Source organism: Thermobia domestica, chromosome 3 (genome assembly GCF_964235325.1).
Source record: "Thermobia domestica chromosome 3, izTheDome1.hap1.1, whole genome shotgun sequence".
NCBI classification, from domain to species: domain Eukaryota; kingdom Metazoa; phylum Arthropoda; class Insecta; order Zygentoma; family Lepismatidae; genus Thermobia; species Thermobia domestica.
This window is the reverse complement of record NC_137456.1, coordinates 39,760,622-39,787,890: the sequence shown is the minus strand read 5'-3', so window position 1 is coordinate 39,787,890 and position 27,269 is coordinate 39,760,622. Positions and strand designations below refer to the sequence as shown.

At 35.9% G+C, this 27,269-nt stretch overlaps 1 protein-coding gene across 1 annotated transcript in view; it reads right to left on the bottom strand.

Moving 5' to 3' along the window:
* Nucleotides 1–24,227, bottom strand: part of Clp (Cleavage and polyadenylation specificity factor subunit 4) — a 37,295-nt gene extending 13,068 nt beyond the window's left edge. Inside the window, exons 1-5 of the mRNA XM_081750689.1 lie at nucleotides 23,995–24,227; nucleotides 21,111–21,314; nucleotides 16,898–17,087; nucleotides 8,497–8,656; nucleotides 5,871–5,954 (exon numbers count right to left, since the gene is read on the bottom strand). Of these exons, the coding sequence (XP_081606815.1) occupies nucleotides 5,871–5,954; nucleotides 8,497–8,656; nucleotides 16,898–17,087; nucleotides 21,111–21,314; nucleotides 23,995–24,097 (741 nt within the window). The 5' untranslated portion in view covers nucleotides 24,098–24,227. The remainder of the gene's footprint in view (nucleotides 1–5,870; nucleotides 5,955–8,496; nucleotides 8,657–16,897; nucleotides 17,088–21,110; nucleotides 21,315–23,994) is intronic.
* Nucleotides 24,228–27,269: the final 3,042 nt, after the last annotated feature.

The window sequence follows — 27,269 nt, the reverse complement described above, 5'->3', positions numbered from 1 at the left end:
GGCAAATCCCTATATATTTGTCTTTTGATTGGTACCACAGTTTTGGATATAGACATATGCATTTCAAAGTAAGACATGAAACAATTTCGTAACATGTAAAATGCACTCTCTTGGTTTGTGAGGTGGCGCCTCCTACTTTAGGCGACGTTTTTTTTCGGAACTTCTTGCAGTCTGGATAAGTCTTGACAGAGTTACCAACGCACAATTTTATTCAGCTAGTGTTTTAGAAATGGGACGCAACGATGTCCTTCCAGAAGTAGGAAGAGAAATAAGCTTTCTAAGGCTATTCGTTTATCTTGGATAAAAAGGCGTTAAATAGAAGATAGCTCCAAGTGTGACACTTCTGTTTGTGTATCTTTGGAAGAAACAAGCGAAAGTTCTATGGAGGTTCCAATTGCAAGGGATGAATCAGATGATAAAGAAAGGTGAGATTTATTTTACTTTCCATCCTGATTATTAATTACTTTGAACCAACATAAAATGATTCTTTTATAAAATTGTTATCATTCTATCTAAATGTATACAGGGAAAGAACATTGTAAATCCAGTTTTGTGGATTTTACTCCGAAACTATTTTTGTAGTCTGACTGGGCGTGTTCTTTACGCAAATAGCTGCTTTTAACATCCAATTCCAGAGGAATGATCAAAATGTTTTTACTACTTTGAGTAGTCCAAAACATCGTGTGCAATGCATACTTTTACGGTTGGGTGCAATCTCAAAATTGAAGAAAAAAATGTACTTACCATGTTCTTTCCCTGTACCCTTCACATGTTTCACTAATCTTTTAGTGGATTTTTATAATATTGCTAGGTGTATTATTTTTTTAAAATACAATTACTGAAACATTTGCGTGTTTAATTTTATACAGCGATACATATAATAATAGTATTATGCGCAATGTTATATATGAAGGGTTTGGAACAATATGCCACATTAAACAAAAAGTCACTATTTTTACGATCCTTGCATATCTTACGACCTGCAGTAGTCGATTTGGCTTTAAAGAAGTGGGGGAACACTCTCTAGGTATTAATATAAAACGCTCTAATAGATTGAACAACAAAATTATTATCTAAGATTTCGGGATAACGCGTCCGAGAACGAAATAAAGTAGGGGAACGGATATTCGATTTTCTGGTAAATGGAGAACGACGTTCCCTCCAAATCGACCACTGATAACCCGTTGATCTTGACAAGTTTGCAAAAATCGAAATTAGGGTCAGTAGATATCATAAGTATTCTTGTTTAAATTACTTTTTTATGAAGCAATGGCAAATTTCACTTTTCTCTCCGATCATAAATATATATTAGTTCAGCGTCCCTTGTCAGCAGCGAGGCTACATGAAACATGGTCCTACTGGTTAACATGGAATCCGAACCACAATCGTTCTATGCTCTCCCTTCGGGACTCGAACCCAGGACCCCTTGCACAGAAGCGCACGTGCTAGCCACTAGACCAGCGACATATATATACACGTTGTTCACTAACTTATACTTAAAAGTCTTTTTTTTTTTTCGTGCGTTTTATTTCTCTTATTTAATTTCAACAATAAATATTTTCTTTATGTATCGAAATGTTACTTAAAAAAAAAGGTCTGAAATTCAAACTTTAAATCTATACGTAATTTATTAGTGGAAAGCATTTAAAAAATCATACTTAATTCACAGATTATTCCTACTAAGTAATTTTTAGAAATACTTGGTCAACTCACACACTTGAAGGGGACTCAGCCCCCTACAACAACATTCAATTGTTTGTTTACATCAAAGCTTCCGGCAGCATGATTTCCGCCCGCAACGTTTTTTTTTTTTTTTTTTTTTTCGTCGTGGCTTTTGCTCCACATGATTTTCTACTCTTGGTTATTCCCCGAAAAGTCATGAAACCGAGTCTAAAATTGAACTGTTTTAATCTATCTGAATTGCAAACGAAAGAACAAAACCAGTTTCACATTTGAACTTCAAGTAAAAGTTACTTTTTTGGTTTAATTTTCGAGCAACAATAGGAGATAATATAATAGTCATAGAGAAGAAAATCTAATTCGAATTTTTAAAAAGATAAACACATTTCGTAGCCCTACATACAGGAAAAAAGTAATTTTTCACCATCTGTCCTTCAATTATTCACCCTATTCACACTCTCGTGGATGCCATACCGTTCAACATATAAGCACCAAATTTCTATAAATTTCATTTTCATTTCTACAAATTCTTTATATTATTATTATTATTATTATTATTATTATTATTATTATTATTATTATTATTATTATTTTATGTCATTTCAGCTCTGACACTGAGTCTCTACCATCTCTTGTAGTGGAGCCCGAAACAGAGATTGTTAGTCGCAATGACTTTCCAAATGGCTATCGAATTGTAAATTTGGGACACATTCTCAAGTGATCCGTAAAGCTCCAAGAAAACAACAGAAAGATATGTGTCTTAGGAAAAATGGATTTTCATAGAGAGGACGTTCAGGACTAGTGTCTTACCTCTATTTCAAGTGCCGCGTGTGCAAACGCGAAGTATGTCACTCTACGGAGGAGGAACAACAGTCTAAAAGATCTGTAATCAATACTGCAGCTGTTTGGGGCACTGTTTCTATTGGAGGTGGGTATTCTCATCTAGAAGAATTCCTCAGTATTATGGATATCCCATGTATGAACTTCAAACTATTCAACAAGATTGAACAAGATCTGGAACCTGTAAGCAATAATCGACAAATCCGTTTGATCTTTCCAGGGAAAAAAAACTGAAAAATAGACTTTCCTACTTATCAACAATATCACAAGTGGCTAATATAATAGTTGCATTGATATAATTCTGTATAGAAGATTTTATCACAATAGAACTTGCGCGATGAAAGTAATCTTAGTTACAAGCAGGCCCGCAACCAGCCATAGAAGTCTGGGGGTGCTATAAACATGTTAGGGGGGCCCAAGTCATAAAATAATTGTTACAAATATATAAATTCATGATTTTTTTGTGTTAATATAGTATATGATGCATTGAGATCTGCGAGCCATGAAAAATTTAGGGAGGTCTGGCCCCTTGCCGCCTTCTAGTTGCTGATCTGGTTACAAGAGCAACGTAATAGTTTCAATTGCCAAAAATGTGGAAAATTCGAAAAACTTAAGAACATAAATCGGTGATTTCAGCTTTGATAGCGATCAAATATGACGGATTTATAATAAATTACTTTTGCTTTTGAGAAAATTTTTTTTTTTTTTTTTTTTTTTTCTTATGCACCGCGACTAAGGAAGGCTGTAATGATGAAATAAGCGATAATGGTGGAATGAAGGAAGTGGAAGGAAATTAGAGAAATCTAAGGGAAACACTTACGCGGTGTTTGTCCACTATAAAGTCCACCATAAAATACTAATCTAACCCATCTATTTGGAGACGTATCAAAGTTGAAACTTCGATTTAGGGGTTTTTGATTACGTTTTCGGAGTTTGCACCACTCTGCGACCCAAGCATAGTCTCGTTATGATCCTCAACCTACGTAAACCGCCATATAACGAATTGTGGATCACACTCGTTTTGCTGCTCTAGTGGAATTTTCATATTGATGTTGTCAAGAATACTTTATGGTGTGTGTGATGAGATGGTTGCGCACCGGAGCCATACGAGACTTTAATCTAAATTAACGTGAAATCTAAACCATTGATCTTTCACGAAATATTACCCGAATCTCCCACACAACAAACGAGAACGCTATTTGGCCACAAGGAAATAGTTTTAGAAACCGTTCTGCAACAAATCCTCCGGTATTTCGACTGTAATTCAGCACTCTTGCAGGGACATAAGGTGCGGGGCCGTAGGCTAATCAAACATTGATGATTTTATGTTTATTAGATGCGAGATCGTACAGTGAGCATATGTGGGAGTCAAGAGGTGAAGCCACATTTTATACAAAGTAAAATTCAAACTGATATTTTCTGAACGTTGCTAGTCTTTACAATACATACCAGACAAAGCATACAGAGACAAAAAATAACTATTTATCCGTATAGTTTCTGCACAATCATAGAGAAACTGAGTCACATTCTTGATGACTAGGGAAATTTATCTTGTCCGTTATTGACATCACTCAAAGCAGAAAGTAAATGGGTAATGAGATTTGTAATGAATCAAAATTAGAACAAAATAACGATATGTCATGTTTTCTAAAACAATGTATATCTTTTGTAGGTGTGGACAGATTCTCTTTGGAGTCAGATGAAAAAAGCTGGAGAGGAAGAAAGAAGATTAGCGATTGAAAAGGGCCATGTAGATCCAGATGGTATACCATGGATAACTGTATACGTGGACGGAGGGTGAAGCAAAAGAAGTTATGGGCATGGATACAATGCAGCTTCTGGAGTGGTGAACAAATTTAGTGACATATAGGAAAGAAATAAAAACTAAACCATACAGAAGTCAAAATAAAAAAAATTAGGACAATACATAGGATTTGTAACGTTGAGTACCACTAAGGAATGATTTTTTGGAAGTGCGACAGGGAAAGAGGGGAAATGGTGTGGGAAATATTTTAATAAAATGGAAATATTACCGAATCTCGTGACGTTAGATACTTTAAATTTGATATTTGCATTTCTCATTGAAAATCATTTACATGTTTTTAGCGTTTTGTGATGTTTAGATGGGGCGGAGAGGAGGGAAGAAAAGGAAAATGGCGGAAGGCAAAGGAAAATCTATCCCAATTCAGCGCGCTATAAAACAGATAAAGAACTATCAATTTTGAAGTGCTGCTGCCGCCACTATATGCTGTTATCCGTGTTTACTGATACGCAGCAAGAAACCTTATTTATTACTTAACACAACTGTGCTGTTCGAATGTAGATTAGACGTAGTTGCCAAAACTACATTTTTTCCAGTCAGATTCTGATTCTGGCCCACTGTGCGTTGTAAGCATGCGACAAATGTACAATTTTTAACAGTATGACATAAATGCACATTCTTTAGGGTTTAACGAAGCGATCAACATAAAATATGTGCAACATTTCCATTAGAACAATAAATAACGCTAAAACACTGAAAACATATTCCTTAACCTATTGCCTAGAATCGAGCAGAAAACTTCAATATCATGAAAGCCTTTCACTTAAAAGCGAATTTTTTACAATAAATTAAAAAAAAAAAAAAATAAACAGACGCCACTTGGAAATGTCATCGACGAAAGACAGGGGAAAATGTAGATAACGCCGATGTTAATAAATCTGAAAAAATCTACAGTGGAAAAAAAAAAAAAAAAAAAAACTCGCCTGTTCCAATTTCAGGGTGATTTACCCTTGCTTTAATGAAACGAAACGAAACGAAACCATTTGGTATGTTGAGATGGAAACACTTTGAGAAGCAAGAACCAACTGAGTTCACTACAGGCGCTAGAAGCGACCTACGCAGGTGACCTCTCTTGACACTGATACAAACTACGTAGTGGATCCGCCCGCTTTAATATACTTAAAACTTTGGGACAATATTTATGGTAAGACTACATAATAATAAAAACTCACTTTTGTGGCGCTAACAACTCGTTCGTTGCCAAGTTTAACAGATTTTATTTTACTAGTTATTTATTTATGTACTGTAAATGTAGCAAAATATCCTGTTAACTAACAGATTGTGCCTACTGTTGTTTGTCTTTTATTAATGGTACACACATTCTCTTTTATGCACATACTACTTGTAACTTTTGTTTCCCTTTCACCAATGAGGGAAAAGCCTACTCTCGGAAGTTTTGAGCTTTATAAATATTTACAAAAATCACAAAATATTAGTTACGCAAAAGATACGAACTCAAGTTTCACGAAGAACCTTTGAAATAAAATTACAATGCTACAACAATTCAAAACATTTATGTTAAACATACCTTGAAGCACGTGACTTCTTCCAAAGGTTTCTGGGGTTTGTTTTCATCATCTGGTGTTTTTTGAACATACAAAACAGCCTTATTCTAAAATGTACGAAAGAGAAATATAGATGATTAAATAAATTGAAATAAAATGTAAAGTAAACATTGGAAACTGTTGGCAATAACTAAAAGTAGCCAATATTAAGTGTTCAGTTTTTTGCTTTATTTTATTTATTTATTTCTGATAACAAACTATACACCTAATTTAATTATTTTCTATTATGTAATAAAAAACTTTCTAAAAATCAAACATTTAAGCAAATATTTGACAATAAATGAACCATCTAAAAGACTAGTTCATAGAAAAGAAAGCAATGCTCTTTTCCTTTAATTATTTTGTATGTATGTATGATAAATATAGAATAAAGAAAGGAAGCTAATAATTTCACGTAGTTCAAATTTTGATTTCTGTAGCTTCAAGCTTTGGCTTTCCCGCACAGGCTTGTTCACGCGGAATGAAATTAGAAATGAAAGAAAGAAAACGGAATGGACACAACATTGAAGAGCAAGTGGACAAATGCTTTGTACTATGTACTACTGCAATCCACTGCAATATCGACAACTGAATTGCAGCAATACACAGTGCGAAAACTTGAAATCGAGACTAATTTTATTCTCAACAAGTGGCACAACTGTGCAAGTAAACTGTGGTGCAAACAAAAGAGGAAGTTTCATGGTACCAAGTGAATTGACCTTGATTGACAGTTACGTTTGTAGGCATGGTGAGTGTATACAGGTGTGACGTGCTAAGCTGTGTCGTGAGTTCAACATGGAACATAGCGAACATCAAGTTTTGTGTACGTTTGGGTAAGACTGCTACAGAAAATTTATCAAATGTTGCAACAAGTGTATGGGGTTGCTTATTTATCCCGTGTGCGTATATTTGCACGGCACAGGTGTTCGATAGAGGGATGGGAGACAATTGAAGACGACGAACATTCGAGTGCAGTAAGAACAGTGAGAAGAATTGGTGAAGACACGGATCACGGAAGACCGAAATGCCACACCGTGAATCCTTGCTGAGGAGCTGCATGTGAATCAAGAAACTGTGTGGCAAATACTTGGCAACAACCCACAATCTCAACAAGAAGAAGGTCTGTAAGCGTTTCGTGCCATATTCCTTAACAAATGACCAACAAAGGGACAGGGTTGATCACTGCAAAAAACTGATTGTTAATGCCAACAGGGGATCCTAACTTCCTCCTAAATATTGTTACTGGGGATGAGACATGGATTTTTCAATATGATCCATCGACAAAACGTCAGAGTACAGAGTGGAAGTCTCTTAACTCTCCACAAGCCAAAAAAATGCACCAGTCGAAATCCAAAATCAAGTTTTTGATCGTTGTTTTTTACGATAGTACGGGCATTGTGCATAAGGAATTTGTGCCTACAGGACAGACAGCTAATGCTTCATTTTATCTTGAGGTAATGAAGCGGTTACTACAACATACCACACGTGTGAGGACCGAGTATCGGGATGATGTTCAGTGGTGTCTGCTCTATGACAAAACCCCAAGTAGCAAGGCAGTGATTGTCCAAGACTTTTTGGCTCAAAAGGGTATCTGTATGTTGTCCCACATTTGCAATGGAAGAAAAGGCTAAAGTATGAGGTGCGAAGCCGTAGGCCAAGCAATATTAAATAGTAATAGTTCCGGAAACTTGACTTTGAAACTGACGACAAAACAGTGTTCTAATTGTTAATGCAAATCATTTTTTTAGTTTGGCTTTTCAAACCTCCTTATTTACCCTGTTCGTCTGCCCGCGAGACATAAAAACCTCACGAACTAACTGGTGAATCACCATCAAATTCGGTCAGAATGTAGACTGGACAGAAGTTAGAAATCAACCATTTCCAGTTTTTACCTTGATTACTATAGATAAAAAAACGGTAATAGATAGCCAGAAACAGTTTTCTGCAATCAATTAAGCGTCTCAAGAACACTTTGTACTTCCATCCTTAACTCTCTACTGAAATTAGAAGTGGCACAAAATCAACCATTTCCCGTTTTAACTTTGATCATTATACAGTAAGAAAGGTAACAGACAGAGAGAAGCAATTTTCTGTAATCAATTAGGAGTCGAAGAATATATTTTATCTTCACGCTAATCTTCCAATTTAAAACAGCAACTGGCAGAAAATAAACCACTTCCGGTTTTAATGGTAATCATTATAGAGTAAGAAGGATAACAGATACCGAAAAGCGGATTTCTGCAATCAATTAAGCGTTCCAGGAGTATATTCCACCTCCACTTTAATCTCTCTACTGAAACCGATAGTAATCTACTACTACTTCCGGTTTCAATATTTGAGAAAATATCATAACATACAAACCAAACTTCTTCATGTGGTGTGTATGTCATCCCGCTGAAAGTGGAAAATTCGTTTCGAAACGCGGGAATGGAAATCTAAAATTTTACATCTTCCTAACAAAGAGTCACACATTTACATATATACTGATCACTAACTGTTACGTTTACGATATTATAATCGAAATAAGTACTGAACATAAATAATTTTTAATAATGTATAAATTTAAACAACATAATCAGAATACAATTAATGAAATATCTTCGAGCTTACCCTAAATTCCTCCTGCTTGGCTTGAAGTTCTTTGAGCTCCGGTGGCATCTTACTACAATGAATGGCTTTATGACCAGTTTCTCCACAATAATGACACGTAATAATTACTTTCTTTCCTTCTTTCTGCTGTACATCTGTTGCTGGAAGCTCAAATCTCGGGCTGCGCAAAAGTAAAAAATTTTTAAAAATTCCTTAACATTTCAATTTTATCGTTTACTAAGAAAATACTTGAAACATCATAACAATACTAATTAAGTATACTATGAGATATTTTGCAAACCGTTTCACTAGAAAGACAGAACAAAAGAGAAAATTTTGTGAAGTGCCCAGGTGAGCTCCATGTTGAAATACAAGGTCACGTAATCAGGTGGCAGCATTACTGGATTGAAAATAGGTGGGAAATTAAATTCTGGAGTAAATTAAAGCAAATGAGACGGGTAGGCATATAAAACTGCAGGAGTTAAGGAATAACAGATAAGAAAAAAACTGAACCTAGGCATACTGGGCAAAATGTTGAAGAACAAAAATTAGTGTAGAAAATGACAAAATAATATCATTATTATTATTATTATTATTATTATTATTATTTAATTATTATTAATTAAAAGATACTATGAAAATATGATAAATTTAGAAAATTAAAATATAATGCAGAATAAAAGTAGGTACGATAAATAATAATAATAATAAGAAGAAGAAATTTGATACGATAAAAATGTAAGGGAGATGGAGTGCGTATGATGAGGAAGGTTATTATAGACTATTAACAACAGGGGTCAATTTGTGGACAGGATGGCAATGTAAATGTCTTCCAATCTCATTCTGAGGATTATTGAAGTCTGGCGAAAGGGTTTTGAAGATATTTACACAAATGGTAGTCAAATGTGTTATTGTGATGTGTTGTTAGTTGGTTCGTGGGGATGGAGTCCAGCGTTCCTTTCAGCACTAAGACTATCTGAAATATAGATCATGTTTAACGTGGGAGTACTACTCGCTGGGAGTAGCTGACGCGTGTGCCGTTTGGTGCATGAGACCCTGCGTTCGATTATCGCTGGAAGAGCGCAAAATGTAATTTCACGATCATTCGCTTTCATTAATCACCCGTCTCCTCTAGCCTAAAGGATATAACCACGGGACGTTAAACAAAAGAAGTTTAACGTTGGATTGAAAGTACATGAACTCCACTAGGAATTCTGGCAGGGTCTCTCGCATCGATGTGATGTGTTAGGTGTTCTAGAACAGGTAAGAAAGGAATTTGAAAGTTGCAAGAGTATCGGCGATTATTAATGTGAATAAATAAATTTAAAAAAAAAAAAAAAAAACTGATAACAGATTCACCAATATAAAAGTGGTAGAAACTGTGTATTATCTTTGTGATGGAAACTGGAACTGGAAACAGGTATCATAATCTTGGATTTCTGGCATTTCTTTTGAGAATATGTGTCGCCTTTCAAGGGACCAGTTCTCGAAATGAAGGTGTTGAGTTACAAGGCCTTTGCTAAACGATTTAAAGATCACGTTGGGAAAGTCTTTTCCATTTTAAATCAGGAGCTGAGTGTGAGATAACTAAGGTTTAGGGTAACCAGGTGTACTTTTTTTTTTTTTTAAAGAGTATTATGTTCCTTTGGAGATTCAAGTATTCTATACTTTTTTTTTTTCCCGCCAAAATCATACTGAAAATCAATAGTTTCTTTATACTCTTTTTCTGTTACATCAAAAATGATTTGACGTAAAAGCATGACAAAAGTTATTATTAATCACATATAATGATAACAATAAATAAACCTTCTTAACATATTATTCTTGCCACCGCATCGAGTGAGGAGGTAATGAATTCGAACAATTTTCTCTGATTTAACAGGCACTATAGTTACGAAGATACCAAACTTTCCATTTTTCTGTTGATTTACAATATATTATTTTTGGTCCAACCAAGGTTTATTGGTTTCTGTAGGAAATGGAGCCTGGGATAGTAGTACTGGGTAAAGAAGTTGGAAGTAGATGATTTTGTAGGTTTTTTTTTTTTTTTTTTTTTTTTTTTTTTTTGAATGATTATGAAATAATTGGTGAAAAAAATGTGAGAGGAAACGAGAAAACTAACGGACACGATGTTGTCCAACACAAACTCGCTTTGGCCGGACATCAAATCAGGGACCCTTCGGACTAGATGTAAGCGTTCCTAGTGTTGTAAATAGAAAAAAAACGGTTCGTATTTTTTCAAGTAGTCATTTGTAATGCATCTTACGTCTATTTAAGTATGAAATATTTTTATGTAGGTGTAATCACCGTAAAATGCAATATAAATTAAACGCTAGATACTGATACGCTACAAATATTTTACAATTTACATGAATATCATACCTATTAACAATTCGAGTTTCAGCAGTTTTCATCAATATCAACTAAGAAATAAAAGTAGAAATGATTTTTTTTTTTTTTTTTTTGAAAGCAGGCTTTAATAAGTAGGAAAATAATGTCACAAACAGTATAAAATTCCAATAACTTGTCTAAAGGTAAAAACCAGGGTTGGCTGGTTTAAACCAAGGTGGTTTAAACCATGGTTTAAACCAAGGTTTAAACCAGCTGGTTTTTTCAAAAAAAACCAACTGGTTTAAACCAAAAAACAAAAAATGTTCGTAAAAATGTAAGTGTTTGTAAAATCTTGATGAATATACATTTGTGGGTTATCACGTTTCACTCCCGTATATTATTCGTATTATATTCAGACCTAAATTCTCCATTCATTACTCAAAAAGATTATACTACAAAAGCAACTTTTTTTTATAAGTTTATAAATGTTTATTTTGTGATTTTTTGTAGTTATTATTGTTATGTAATTGCAATCGAAGAAAAATTCTAAATATTGTTTCGTTTCAATGTTTACTATTGATAAAATACATCGAAAATGCCGTACTTTTTGTGTGTGTGGGGGGGGGGGGGAGGGTCATACAGACCTCACGAGAGGCCTTTAGTGAAATAAGTATCTTTGGTATCTATTTATGTATAAATGAGTCTGAGCCAAAGTGGACTCAAATAATTCGTATCTTTATTCACTTTTCTTATTGATATGCAGATTAAGTCGGTGTATTTCTTTTATTTGGACCAATAAAAGTCGTTGTTAACTAACTTGAACTAAATTAGTTCTTCTGTACTCCGTAGTACTTTGAAATTGTTCATATGTAATTCTGTGTAATGGTTTCACTTGTGCAACTGTTTATCTTTTTGTCCTTCTGAAATGACTCTTGACAGTTATATTAAGAAGCATGTAAAGATCAGTACAACGATTTTTATCATGATTCCTTCGTGAGTGAGTCGGCAGACGTATCGCATTTGTGGGCAATTAGTCCTGGTTCCGAGTTCAAATGAAGGACAATTTCTCTCGGATGTAACTCGAGAAGCTGTTTTTATTCCGCTTTAAGCTTATGTGACCACTTCCAGCATAACTCGGTTGTCGCATAATAACTTCAAGGCGAAACAAACTTATTTCTGTCCATATATGATATGAATATATAGAGCAAATTATTTAAACCATAAAAACCTGGTTTAAACCAAAAAAACCTGGTTTAAACCAAAAAAACCGGTTTATTTGGTTTTTTTAATAAAAACCATGGTTTTTGCCAACCCTGGTAAAAACTAATACTAATTTGCCTAATAGTATTTTTCTAAATATCATATATAAATAATTTGTCGACTAGATATATATGATATGCAGATCCGGCTCTACCATATATGCAGTGGCGTATTTACGATTTTGTTTCGGGAGGGGCTTTGCTAACTTTCGGGGGGGCTTTGCCTGAAAATGTGAAAATCCTGCAAGATATTTCATATAATTTACTACAGTACGTAAGATTTCGGGGGGGGCTTAAGCCCGGAAGCTCCCCCTAAATATGCCACTGCATGTATGCAACACGTGCATTTGCGTGGAACGGCAAGCTTGGATAGTCCGGCAAAATCTGTCACAAGTATTTTATTTAAATTAAATATTTCTTGTTGGAAACATACTTCATGATGATGGTAGTTACATTTACTAAGCTGACCTTCTATTTGAATACTACATTCATAAATTATGTTTAGGTTGCATTAGTTTAAGGCCACATGGACAATGCTAAAGCAAATGGTCGAATAAATCCGAGCACAAATTGCTTGATTGTTGTCAAATGCAAGAATTCAATTCTCGAATAGTAGTGAATATCTGTTCCATTTAGTAAGTTATCACAGTTCTGATATGAAACTATTCTTGTTTTTGTCAGAAACGAGTTCCTTATCATTGAAGATAGAAACAAGTTTTTTTTAAAAAAATGTTAGAAGATGTAGAAGAAAAAATCAAGAAATAAAGATAAAAGAGCTAGTTGCACTGGAATTGCAAACTGATACATTGAGATTGAAGCTCGATAGTGAATTCTATAAAAAGGATTACCATCTTTCCTCTTCAGGTGTGTTTGCTTTATCTTTCACTAACATAATAGATTAATATTTAAAGAAAAAAAAAAAAAAAACAGACACAACGGAATTGCATTTTTAGTAAGTATTTAAGCCTTCCTGAGTGCGACTGCACTTATCCTCGCCTTTGTTGTTCATGCTGGAGTAGCATACTTAAAATCATGACTTTTAAGATTTGTTCTTTCTGGAGAAAGGGGGAGGCGGTAAATTATGCAATTGCACGAGGCGACAAATTGACTAGGACCGCCCCTGATGATATGCATATAAAAGACATGAATATAGGATGACTCAATTTGAAGTAATGCAGGGTGTTTCAAAATTAATATTAGGGTTTTGAAACTTTATAGTATCTATTACAATTAACTTACAATTATAAATATTATATCAAATGAAAGAGCAACTCAAACAGTTTTGTACGCACGCATGTACATGCATTGTTTCTTCTGTCTGCCGTTAGAAAGAGCAAGTAGCGAAGATGGAGACTAGAGAGCAGAAAGCTTTTTGTGTTTTAATAAAAACTGAATCTGTACAGCGCAACCGTCTGTGTGAAGAATATTAAGGAGACGCTTTCAATTACGTCTTTATCGTTTGCAGTTGCTACAGGTCTAAAGCCTACAGACTACGGTTTGCGTGCCAATTTCGCAAGTGAAATATTCCTGTAACAATGAAGATTTTCTGGATCGTGTCGTCTTCAGTGATAAATCGACACTTCACCTAAGAGCTAATATGAACACTCATAATGTTAGCATCTGGCAGTCAGCAAATCCTCAGGAGATGGTACAGTTGAAACGAAGCTCCCCTAAATTGAATGTGTTTTGTGCCATATGGCGGAAAGTTTATGGGCCTTTCTCGCCTATCGACTAGATGTGTGCCGTGCGACGAATGAATCTCACATTGAACACTTGTAGCAAAGACTGTTTGAGGTGCTCTTTTACTTGATGCATTGCTTATAATTGTACGTAAAATGTAATAAGTACTACGAAGAGTTAAAACCCCAAAATTTATTTTGAAACACCCTGCATTTCTCACCAACAGTGTTAGAACTAAGATGTAAAAAGGAGAGAAAATTTTCCTTCTAAAGTTATTGTTTACAACGATATTATTATTAGTCGAGACTATAACTACAACAACAACACGAGTTAGTAGTAAAAAAAAAAAAAAAAAAAATGTAATCAAATGTATACTCGGTGGCCCAGGTGGCCAAAGTGGCACACACAGGTGTGTCACTTGTTTAATCCGCTCCTGTGTGGACACTAATTAAGATATCGGGATATTATTCTTGCAAAACATGGTTGGACTATAGTTTATCATATTAATTTCTTTTTCTTCTGGTGTCGAATTTCCTTCTCAAATTTCACCCCAGTCAAAAATTCGAGAATTTTCTAATTTCGAATTTCCTTTACTTTTTTCCCTGTAGCTTCCTTCGTTGTAGAAAGACATCCTTAAGACTTGCCAGGTAGATACCTCGGATAGATACTTAACTGTTGACATCAATTGGACGGGCCTGCGCGCAGTATTACCAATTAGGGAAATTAAAATTCTCCAATATTTGTGCAAAAAATTAGACATTTTTGTTTATAAATCCGCACCTATACGTCTGAGTGCAAATCAACTTACGCCAATCGAACATTTGTCCTTACTTAACAAACGAAAGTACAGATCGTTACAAGGGGGTAATTAAGGGGCGCACGTAAAATTCGTATTTAGGTTCTAACCCTTGATTTTTCTAGTTTTTCCTTACTTTTCTGTTTACCGTAATATATTTTTGGTAATTAGAAGCTTTGTTCCTTAAATATCGCCATAATACTTGTAGGATATATTAGTGGTGTACCAAAGTTTAATTTAAGATAGTTTGCGTCTGTCTGGTAGCAGTGTTACAAGCTACAGAAAATTTTAATTCCAGATTTTAGGAGGAAATTTTGGAAAAAATATATGTTTTGTCTATATTATTTCCCACTTGTTGGCTATATCGGAACAAACGTACCAGTATCTAGAAGTCTCGTCTTTGCTCTACACAACGCACTATAGAAAGTTTCAATAGGATAATTAGGGGAAGTACAGTTGAGGTTTACAGTGGACCTTGTTCTCCAATTGGAAAGATAACTGTGATTTTTTTAAAGGTAGAATGAGATATTTTTTATTGACATGCTTACTTTATTAGATATCGTCACAATACTTGTAGGATATATTAGATGGATACCAAAGCTTATTTTAAGATAGTTTGTGTGTGTCTGATAGTTGTGTTGCCAGCTACAGAAAATTTTAATTCCAGATTTTAGGGGCAAATTTGGGAAAAATTCCTTTTTTATTTCTATTATTTCCTTCTTGTTGGCTACATTCGAACAAATGTACAGTGTCTAACAGCCTCATCTTTAGTCTACACAGCGCACCATAAGAAGTTTCACTAGAATAATTACGGGAAGTACAGTTGAGGTTTATAATACACCGTGTTCTGGAAATGGTAAGACAATGGTGAATTTCTGAGGTAGAATGAGATTTTTTTAATTTCATGCTTACTTTGTTATATATCGCAATGATACTTGTAGGATATATTCTTGGAGTACTACGGTTTATTTTCAGATAGCTTTCGTCTGTCTGATGGCAGCGTTTCCAGCCAAAACAATTAATTCCCGCTATTAGGTGAAAAATTCAGAAAATTTCCCTTTTCCCCTCTATTATTACCCTCTTACTGGCTATATTGAAACAAACGTACCACTACCTGAAAGCTTCCTCTTTTCCCTACAGAACGCACCATAAAAAGTTTCAATAGGATAATTAGAGAAGCTGTAGCCTTGGCATATTTGATTTTTGCTTCTGAGGCCTAAAAAGTGTCAAAATTTCATGTGTATGACAGAATTTTTTCCCCTCTTTGAATGGAAGCCAGCGACTTCAGGATTTCACTGTACCGTGTCAACACACCAAAGACTTGTTTAGGTGGTTTGTTTAGGTGCTTAGGACATATAGCAGCAGTGGTGCTAGATACAAAAAATTTTGAAATTCGGTTAGGGAATTTTTTGTAAATTTTCACCCCTACATTTCCCTCAATAATTTCCCACCCGTTGGCAACAATGCAATGCAACTTACACCAAAAAATACCCACTTCTATTTTCTAAAAAACAAGGCCTTAACCATATCAATCGAATGAATAGTTTTTGAGCAATAAGTCACTAACTGGAAATGTAGGAAAACGCCAAAAATGACCTGGGGCCGAAAGGAATAATCACACAATTTTGCTAGTATATAGGTGCAAAGAAACAAAAGATTTGTAAGTTACGAGGGCTTCGACTCAAGTTCTGTTGATTATTTCAATAATCTGCGACGTAAATCAATAAATAATAGTTGCCAGAAAAAAAACAGACATTTGAAAAAAAAACATGAAAAAGAACGATGTTTTTTATTGAAAAAAACTTCACAGAAAAAAAAAACCGTTTTTTTACAACACTAAGCGTTTCCCCTGTGCCTATCCCTTTGGTTGAAATATAACCAGCTGAAATGGACTGAGCACTTCTTTTTCTTTCTTCTTCTTAAGGGAATGAAAGAACCTTTCCAGTGGGATTCATATTAGGAAGATGTCTATGAATAAGCCAAAGAAAAAAGAGTGAAATGGTGGTAATCGGTGTTCAAAATTGAATGCGTTGAAGTATGGGGGACTGTAACAGTGCCCATGCCCGGGTCTCGACTTAAAATACTATTTTGAAATATGAAATTATTCATGATTAGCACTAACTGGGCAAGTTGGATTAGATATTGTGTGCTAGAGTTTTGAGTATCAGGACAAGTATTTAGGATGCTGAGATAGTGAACAATGGAGATTGATGTAAAAAGAGTTCGGTTATGAAGCTAAAGCATGCAAATGAAACGAAAACTGAATTGGTATAACTGAATGAAAAATTAGTTCGACACTCAGAACCACACAAAGAAACAAAGAGAGGAAGTAAAATGTAAGAATATAATAGCTTACTGCATAAACTTGCACTCCGGTCCGTCTGGACAGAAACCTGCCAGGTAGTTCATGCACAACACACGTCGAACATGTCGATGTCGACAATTGGGTCCATGCCTACAGAATCCACGGTCGTACCAAGGGCAATCTTTGATTTTACTTTCTGGATCAATATGTAGAAATGGGCACTCCTTATTGTGGCAAGCGTCTGTAAAATATAATGAATTGTAACAACGAAAGTAATATAATTTATTTGTAAAACTTCTTACTAATTTTTACTCGAATGCGATTCAAAAATCAGTAATTAAGAGACTCTTATGAAATAGTAAAATTTTACTATAAAGTTTCATACATATGATAGAAACACAAAAATACCGGAGTAGGAATGGATAAATTGATATTTTGCATGACGCAATATGATCAAAAAACTACACACTAGAAAATAGTACAACACAGTAGCAACATTAACAAAATACATTATGAACGCTTCATCAGAAAGGAGGGAAAGAAATAATGAGAAAAGAGAAGAAAACTAAAGAACAGAGAGAAAGCTGAGCATTCAACATGGCGTCCACCTGAACGCTCTCAGATTTTTCTCTGCTCTTCAATTTTATTTTATTTTCTCGTGCTTCCTTCCCTCCCTTCTGATGAAGAGTTCAGCGAAAGTGTTCATCGTCTAACCTTTAAGTACTGTTATTATGTTTTCACTATTTACGGTAACTTTTGTACATATATATATATATATATATATATATATATATATATATATATATATATATATATCAGGGTTTTATTTAAGCGGTATCGCATCGCAGTTTGCTGCACATAGTGAAATAGTGGTGGAATCGGAATGAGAGGAAGCGGTAAAACCGCAACCCCGACCACAGAAAACACAAAAACTATTTGAACCGGCGATAACTTGGATGCGCAATGAAAGTAGACCAGTAAGAGTCGTTGGACACCGTAACCACAGTTCTGGTTGGCACCTGGGAATGATGCCAGTACTCGTACTATTTGTCGTAAGGTTTTTGTACTGGGGTTCTCTGGGTGATCTGGAGCTCATAAGCCAAGGATCACACAAGTGAACGGGCGCCGTCGATTACAGTAGTAAAAAACACGGCGTGAGCAACATCATGTAGAGTGAGGACTCATATATCGTAGCAATTCGACGAACGTGTGCAGAACTGGCGTACATTAGGTAAGCGCTACTTATTATAGTGCATTGGTTTCACTGTTAAATCTGATGGTGGAGAAACTATGGTGTCCTGGGTCTATTTCTCATGATTTGGACTGCGGTCTCTGCTGTTAGTGGCTGGAACCATGAATGCCAACGTCTACCAAGCAATCCTAGATAATTCTGTAAAACAGTTCCCCTTTACCCTTTGGCAACAATTCAATAGTAGGCCGTATGTGATTCAACATGCAAATGTCAGAGTCAGTAAAGCGCAGGCCATCACACTCACGCATTAAGGAGTTGAAGGTGTAAGTACTCAACTGCCGGCCCGAAACCCCAATTTCAATTCTATTGAACATATTTGGGAAGCTGGAACGTCAGTTGAGGGCTCGACCACAACAATCCACGATCCTCATCACAATGTTCGCAATGTTGCAGGAAGAATGGAGGCCAATACTTACTGGAGTTTACCGAAAATTCATGGAATATCTTCCTCGAAGGATCGAGGGTGACATCATCAAGGGGAATGGCGAGCACTAACTCCTTTTCAGCCCAAGCTACATACTTTCTTAGTGGTATCCAATCATAAATGGCAATACAGTGTACAGCAAACCAATACGTTACGTACTTTGTTCCCCAGATCACATCCTATATACAGGATGTCTCAAAGTCCCCTAACATAGGGCAACTGTTATTATTAGAGTTAGAACAAAATGTAAGGGGGGAAACCGTCTCCAAATATGATGTTTTCAATCTAAAGTGACGGAAATTTTTAAATCAAACGAGCCGTTTGGGCTGTACACTCTTTATGCACCCAATGTTAAATGAAAATGCAACGTTGCCATTTACCTGGACCCACAACATAACTGAAATAAGTTACTGTGTTACGCTAACGTGTCAATGGCCAGCCCCATTTCAAACATGCCCCATTCACATTATGTTATTAAATCACGTCTGGACAAGGAATTCCTCGTTATTATGTAGGCTTTCGTTCTTATTTTATATATTATCGTTACTTTCCTATTCTCAATCCTTGCCCTAATACTCAGGAAAATGATAAAAATACATTATATAGACAGATAATAGATAAAATATTAAATGTGATACTTTTAAATATAGATAATGCTCCACTTTATTCAACTTTGTTGTTCATTGTTGCTGGTTATGGTTTGTTAAATAAATAAATAAATACAATTGATATTACTGATTATTGCCCACGAGAAGGGCGGAATTATGTTGTTGCTGCTATTACAGTTAGAATGTCTATCTGTGTAACTGACATTTTTTTTTCAGCATATATTCTGAGGCAGACAAGCTTAGCAACCCCCTTTCCTGTTACCTGTTTAACTTCATACGTGATTATAATAAACAAGTGGCGAGGGACTATTACCATCCTATTAGCTTCCATATGTTTAAATAGTAATCGTTCCCTCGAGTTCTGTATAGTTATAGTTGTTATTAAAAAGAAAAAAAAAACCTACATTTATACCAAACAAAAAACAAACAAAAACAAAAAAAAAAAAAAACACACACACCCCATGCTGTAATACAGAAAACTGAAACATGTTTTTAACGTGCGCAAAAGAAATGGATATATTGACAAAATTTATAATATATTATTTATATGAAATTCTTATTTTGTCAAATGGAAACTCTTGAGAATGATTAGTAGTTATAAACACAATCCCAGCATGCTGAAATGGATTGCTTAAATGTAATGTACCACAAACTCCTTTATGTCCTTGAGGCTAAATTAGATGGTGGAATGAGAAGGTGAAAGAAAACAAGAGAACCCACGGACACGACGATAAATAATAAACTCACGTGGCCTAAAACTAAATGACAACGAGCGGTCTATCACTGACCCATCATCCTCAAATCCAACACTACAAAGAAAATAATACTACCAATGACATTTTTCTACTTTGCGATAAGAATTTTGGTAATTATATGCCGTTTTTCATACATTATAACAATTAATTGCTTACTTTAAAACAGAAATTAAGGACTCATCAAAGCACCCGAATGGCAATCAATTTGAACTTGAATATCGGTAATGGAAATGAAATCTTTCCGCTTAGCGTCGCACGTTTTTGCCCTTTAGCCTATCTATGGGAGACGAATGATTAAAGAAAGTGAATGACGAAAGAAGAACTGGCGGAATAACATTCTGGAAAAACAGGGAGTACCATGGGAAGTGCTCTACCACTGAGCCACAGTAGCCCCCATACCGGTAATAGAAAACAGCACAGGATTAAGAAGTCTTTTCCAAGCGATCTTGACTGATATTCATACCGGCTATTCAGGGCAAAATAGGTGGAACCGATATGGTTTTTGTGCACAGATCTAACTTACTCTTTTATATACACTCACTGGAAAATAGCATACCGGTATGTTAAAAATACAATTTTTTTTCTTTTAGTTTAACATCACACATTTTAGCAGCGTGGCTAAGAGAGATGATGATGGGAATGAATGAAATGGAATGAAGAAAAGTGGGAGGAAACGGGAACAACATCTAGAAAATACACGCACATGGTATTTGTGCACCACAAAGCCCATTTGGCGTGAGCTGGGATCTTGCCAAGGACCCCACATACCAGAGCTGAGCGATCTACCACTGTACCATCATAGCCCCTACAGGAAACTTAAAAGCCACGTTTTAATTATTACCGATCTCTACTAGTTTGATGTTTATTTACTCATATTCTGAATAAAGTTCATGAGAAGATAGCATACGCATAAATAAGGAAGTTTAACAGCAAAAATTCAAACATCATGATCAAAATATGTACTTCTTCAACCATTGTAGATTTCTCAACGGATATGCACTGAGGATGATGACAACTTCTCGCTGAAACGTTTGTCATTTGTATACTTCGGTGGGTATTCAATTTTTGTTTTGATTATTTGATATGCACCTAGTATGCCATTAGGTAATTACTTACACGCAAAGTTGCACTAGAATTGGTTAAAAAAAAAGGGCATTACATAGATTACCAGAGGCTCTGAAACTCCAAAAAACAACTGAAGCTTACACAGAATGTGCATACTTACTGAATCTTGAATAGAAATAACATTCAGGCATTTTACTCATGTCATATTCGTGCAAAAATTCACACTGATCTCCTTTCTTGCACAGCCCTCGAAGCCAGTGTTTACAGACAATAGTTCTATCTCCTCGAACATGACGGAATGGACAAGCAGCTCCTTTGTGGCAGATACCCCTTGGAAAGAATTCACACACTGCAGCAGTTGACTCTGTAACAAATATAACGTTAACACAAGGAATATATTTATACACTAAGTATTATAATAATATAAAATAAGCACCGGTATGACACAATATGGGAGAAAATATTCTTCTAAAGATTGCATATTCTCTTCTATAATTAACGCAAAATCGCTGTCTGGCGGATATATACGCATGTAGGCCTACAACACGCAATATATCATATATGTTATCATTCTCTAGCACCGTATAAGCCGAAGTTTTTAAGATGATTATCCTATTTGTGGAACGTTAAACTTTACTGTTTGTTTTATATATTTACGTTCTTTTCAGCAGTAAACCCAACAGAAAAACAGGATCTAAACCAATGTAGTGTGTTCGATGCTCTCCCAACAGAAACCCAACGCGAAACCTCGTGTACCACAAGCACAAGTGGTAGTCACTAAACCACTAATGAGGGCTTTTGAACGTTATTCTTCGTTCAAGATTCCATAATAGTACATAAAACAATAAAAACAACTTACTCATCAAACGTGAAATTTGGACAGAAAATTTTTGTCACGAGTGATTTATGATGTCTATACAGTAAACTTTCGGTTATCCATACTTCTACCTATGCTTATTTGTAGGTATAACTTCTTGTTAAAAATAAAGGTACTTATAGTCAAATCTGAAACTCCTAATTTTTGGTGTATAATAATACCGTACAGACTTGTTATAGGCAGGAATTTTATCAGGTCTCCCACCAGATATACCTGTGAAGTACGCACTTTTCTGAATGTTTAATAATTTCTATTTAAAAAAGGGGGGATACGTCTAAGGGTTGAAACTTGATGAATGAGCACTTCTACATCAGACCTCTTTATACCGAAAAGACCAAATTCCGCATCATTTGCCTCCTTGCAACAATCGTCTGCTTAACTTGGAACTTAGTCTGGTATACTTCACGGACGACAATGGCTAATACATTGTCTTGTAGCTTACAATTTGCAGACCATTTTGGTTTTCGTTTCACATGGATAGAACAACTAGGGACTGAGATACTTCAGATTAAGTAACCCCTAACAATACCACCAAATGGCGCATCTTCGAAAACAAATATCGCTGCTACTCGAAACCTAAAATGACTAAAATTACAATAATGGTTGTTTTGAACTAACAACATGATAAGGTAACTGCACAGCAAAAATCAGATTTTTTAAAAATTTTCAAGCAACGGTTTATTCCTTTCCTGGAACGCTTGACATGGATTTACCCTAAATTATAGTCTAAAACAAACAGGAAACGTGTAGCAAGCAACATATTCGTAAAAAGGAATTCGGAGAACTCGTGGCACACAAAACCAAAGATATGGATAAACATGTTTATCAGAGCCTTAACTGAATAGAATAATAAATCTAGACTCTATTAAAGGGTACAGTTTCTTTATGATGGAAACAAAAACGCCCAATATATTTTTATAATGAAGGAAATTGGAGCAGAAGAAATTTGTAAACAAGACGCCCCTCGCCCACTAAGTGCCTTATTTCCTTTGTATCTGCGGATAGAGCACAAACTGGGGGGGGGGGGAATATATAAAGTGCTTTTTCCACTATCCTCGTTTATGGGTACACCCACTATTACAGACACGCCTGCTCCCTACAGTTGCACCCCTCGCTAACTTTCCTGCCCTGATTCGGTTAAGTATTAGTCATGCTTTTTAGTGGCCACATACCACAAATTGGTTTAAGTTGATTCGTGTGTTATGCAATGCAGTTTCTATATAAAGATTACATCCTCTGTCACCGTGATCAGGTAAGGAAAGGTTTGTAATTCCATTTAAACATTGGGTTATGCTAATTCACCTTACTTAAAAGTACTATAGCGCATGGGCGGAGCTATGAGGGGCATTCCTCCCCCCTCCCCCCCCTTAACTTTTTGACAGGAAATGAGTTATTGATTTTAACTCCACACTCGTCTAGGAAGTATTCCGTAGGTCCGAGACCGACCAACAAGTCTGCTTCCCAGTAGACAATTTCTAACTTCGCCCATGTTTCTCCTTTCTCTACTTCTGTTGTAATTTTATTTCGAAAATACTTGTTAATTTCCTGTTTTGTATATTCTTCACTAACTACGTAATGTATGCATCCATAGTGTATTACAGCGCAAAGCTAGTATACTGAACCTTTTCAGTGTTGCAAACTGTAATATTCAGAAATAAAAACAATGTTTGGCGGCAGTTACTCGAGCAGACGGTTATACTAAATTTTGTTTTCTTACATTTTCTAGCAGGTTTGGATCGGTTCGATTGGTTAGGACATTACTCGAGCAGACGGACCTTTTCTATTTGGTAGAACCATCTGCTCGAGTGAATCCTTATAAATAATTAGGAGAATAACGCTTAAAATAGCTTTGTGTTCCTCCGATTATGGGAGACCATAAGCGAAACCTCAGCCTTTTACTCAATCAACTCTGTTTAAATACCTAAAATTGTGAACTTGCTGTCAAAATCATGAAATTACTTTCAAAACGTTCCGCCAATTATCACACCAACTACGGAAGTAAACCCATTTACCCTGTAATGTGAAAATACAACTAATAATTGTGGTCACACATTTGTAATTCAAGTAATACATAATTTTCTGCTAATTGTATTCGAACTTCTCCCAACAACAACCGTAATTCTTTCATAAACCAACTACTTTGAAATAATACATAACATTTTCTTACTGTCCATTCCGGCAAACGGTAAAGGGTACGCTCCATATTGCTCTTCTAAAGCGACCTCTATATCAAATTTCATATTGTCCACGCTTGCTACTATATATTCCATCTTTAAAAATACTATTCGGTTTTCTTTATTGTAATTATACTTAATTAGGAAATACAGTAATCACTCAAAACATACAACTCCATGACGTCAACAAAACATAAACGATTTGCGTTCTCAAGGCGCCTTCCAACAGGGTTGGAAACTTTACATGTACTGTACATATACTATATTTTAATGGAATAATCGAGAGTCTTTAGCTTGCGATAATCAACAAAGCAGTTGAAAAGCAATATTATGCGTTTCGTTGAGGCCTGCAATTTTCAGAAATCTGATACGAATTGAAGTTCAGTAACTATATTTATCATTTTTGTCTTAAATAATTGACAGGAGACAAATTCTATTTGGTCTGCATCAACAAAACACATAATTTGTATTTTCAATTATTATAATTCCTTGTTGCATTGCGTGCAGATAAGCAAATTATGCGAAATCGTTATGGAATGAAAACCCGTAGGACTCATTCAGTAACCCGAAACAAAATTTGCGCTTTAGTTTAGGTTATCGGGTTGGCGATTATAATAACATCATGTAATTTTCGCGTTGCGTTGTGTACTGGGACAGAATTACTCCCTCAATCTGCCTTCGTAAAATATACGAACCGCAACACATAAAGCAATCAGAGCCACTGACTTTAGGGACGTTTCCGGTACCAGCCCTCACAAATTCTTCCACACTAACTCAACACAAAAAAATGCAAGGAGTCATTGTAATGCTACACCGATAATTAAAAACTAATACCATATTTTGCCTTGTGTTAACACAAACCGATACGGAATATCCCCGGAGTATCCTACCGGTTATTTTCGATATTTCCACTTTGATGTAATCAGATCGTCGTCGTATGATAAAGGCACTACTGTTCGCAGTTCCACTATTTCACGGAGTTTGAGGTCTGTAAATATCTGTCGTGTGGATGACACAGTTTCGGATTTTCATGTCTTATCTTCCGGTTCTGGGCAGTGTAACTAGCAATATTAATTCAAATGTATCGTCGGTCCAATGCCAAAACTGCGAATGTGCAAATTTTGCTATTTTCACCTAAGTGCATTTCATGTTATTTGGGGCAGACAGATTCCAATACCAAAGTCCCATTTATGAAATATGAGTAGGGTAAATTGGTGGAATTGTGCGCGGCGGGTAATCGTGCGCACTGCAGTTTCTCATATTTGGAATATCATTAGCGACTCCAGTGAGGTGTTGGTTCTTAGGTGCTTCCAGTCGAAACACTGCAGACACGTCCCAGTGTTTTCAGTGTTGATGAGGAATGAGGTAGACGAGACGGAAGAAAATTCCTACTTTTGTTGTTATTTACGAGCTGTGGAAAATAAGGGGATAAGCCTACATTTTGCAACTTATGACATTAAATTAGGTATAGTGTGAAAGGAAGTTCCTTCCTGAAGAAGATACTATAATGAGGTTGCGCTGTCGCCCAATGTTCCATTGTTGCGAATAAATATTATTTTGATGGCACGTATGTGGTAATGGTGCGCACAAATGCGCATGATTCTCCCATCTATTCAAATATTGTGAAACAAATTCTAAGTTAATTCTTCATTATTTTTCATTACAGATGCCGTGCAAGTACATTAGGATAACAACAAAGAATTTCTATTCGCAAGAAACTTTGCAAAATGCTGTCAATGCAATACGGAACGATGGCATAAAAATTAGAGAAGTAGGAAGATGTTACAACGTACTAGAATCAACATTGAGAAATTACTTGATACTAAACCGGCAATCAGTACCAAGATTAGGCAAGTATTCAGTCCTTTGCAAAGAAGTAGAGTTAGAACTAAGAGACAATGTGTTTACTCTGAGTAAAGTATTTTATGGCTTGACAACGAAAGAGCTTAGACGTGTGGCATCTCGAGGGAGTATAATCGCAATGATTTTTGCCATGAATGCCGGATGCAACTATATTCGGCCAATGTTGATTTATCCCCGTAAAAGGATGCCCAGCACGTTTCAAACAATGGTCGTACTGGTGCATTGTCTGGATGATCCAAAAATGCGGAGCTTTTTAGATAAAGATCCTAGGCCATCTACTTTCAAAGACTGGATTGGCTCTACGACCAATACCTTTTTTACTCTCTCTAAAAATCCAGAGGAAGAAAAACGTGATGGAAGGAAAGAGCGTTTATCAGGCCTCAATACAAAGCAAAATTTCCAAATACATTCTAGCACACTAATCCGCATTATGTCAGAAGCAATTCGGGAGAAAAGAAGACAGAAGGAACAGCAAGAATACCAAGAAAAAATAACAAAAAAGGACGTAGATTGGATTTCGGTGAAACATGCTCGTCCAAGAAAATGTCTGGAACCTTATCGGAAAGAAACTTTATCGGTGTCATCTGAGGAATCCGACGTTGTCCTTTCAGACATTTGCAATGGTAATGATATAGGTATCAACTCTGATGGCACGATTCTTGCGGAAGAAGCAAACTTATATGTGGAGAACGTAGCAAAGACAAGGATCTTTGGTACAGGTGCGTAATATGTGCATCCTGGAGTCACGCAGAATGTACTACAGGGTGCGGCACGTAAAACCGGCCCGTCGTAATATTCTGGTATATTGTGTTTTTGGCAACACTTAAATAATCTACCTACCTACCAAGAGATGGCGTGTCGAGGTCGGGTCGACTTACGTGACCTGCAGCAGTCACGTGCAGCCGCAGCCAGTGAAACTTGTCGAAACCAGTTGAGAAAAAGGCCTCGTTGTGTTAAGCCGGGTGAGTGTCAGTGTGTGATAATGCCGTATTCGATACTCGAGCGTGTTGCCATTGTTGAAGGGTTCATTCTCACTGGATCTTTTGTGAAACAAAGAATTTGTTTCGGGAGAAATTTCTAGGACGTTCTGTGCCAGCAAAAAGCACCATTCAGGAATTGATTGAAAAATGGCGGCAAACAGGATCGGTTCAAAATGCTCCCAGGAACAGACGACCATCTGTCTGCACACCCGAATTAAAGATGCAGGTGGGGGAGATAATGACAAGAAGTCCTCGAAAGTCAACCAGGAGATTGAGTCAACAGGTTCATGCGAGTGAGAGAAGTTGCAGACGTGTTTTAAGGGGACTGAAGTTAAAACCGTACCGGATAAGTGTTGTGCAAGAACTGAAGGAGCCTAACCTGCAGAAGAGGGTGCATTTCTGTTCATGGCTGTTGAGCAATGTTG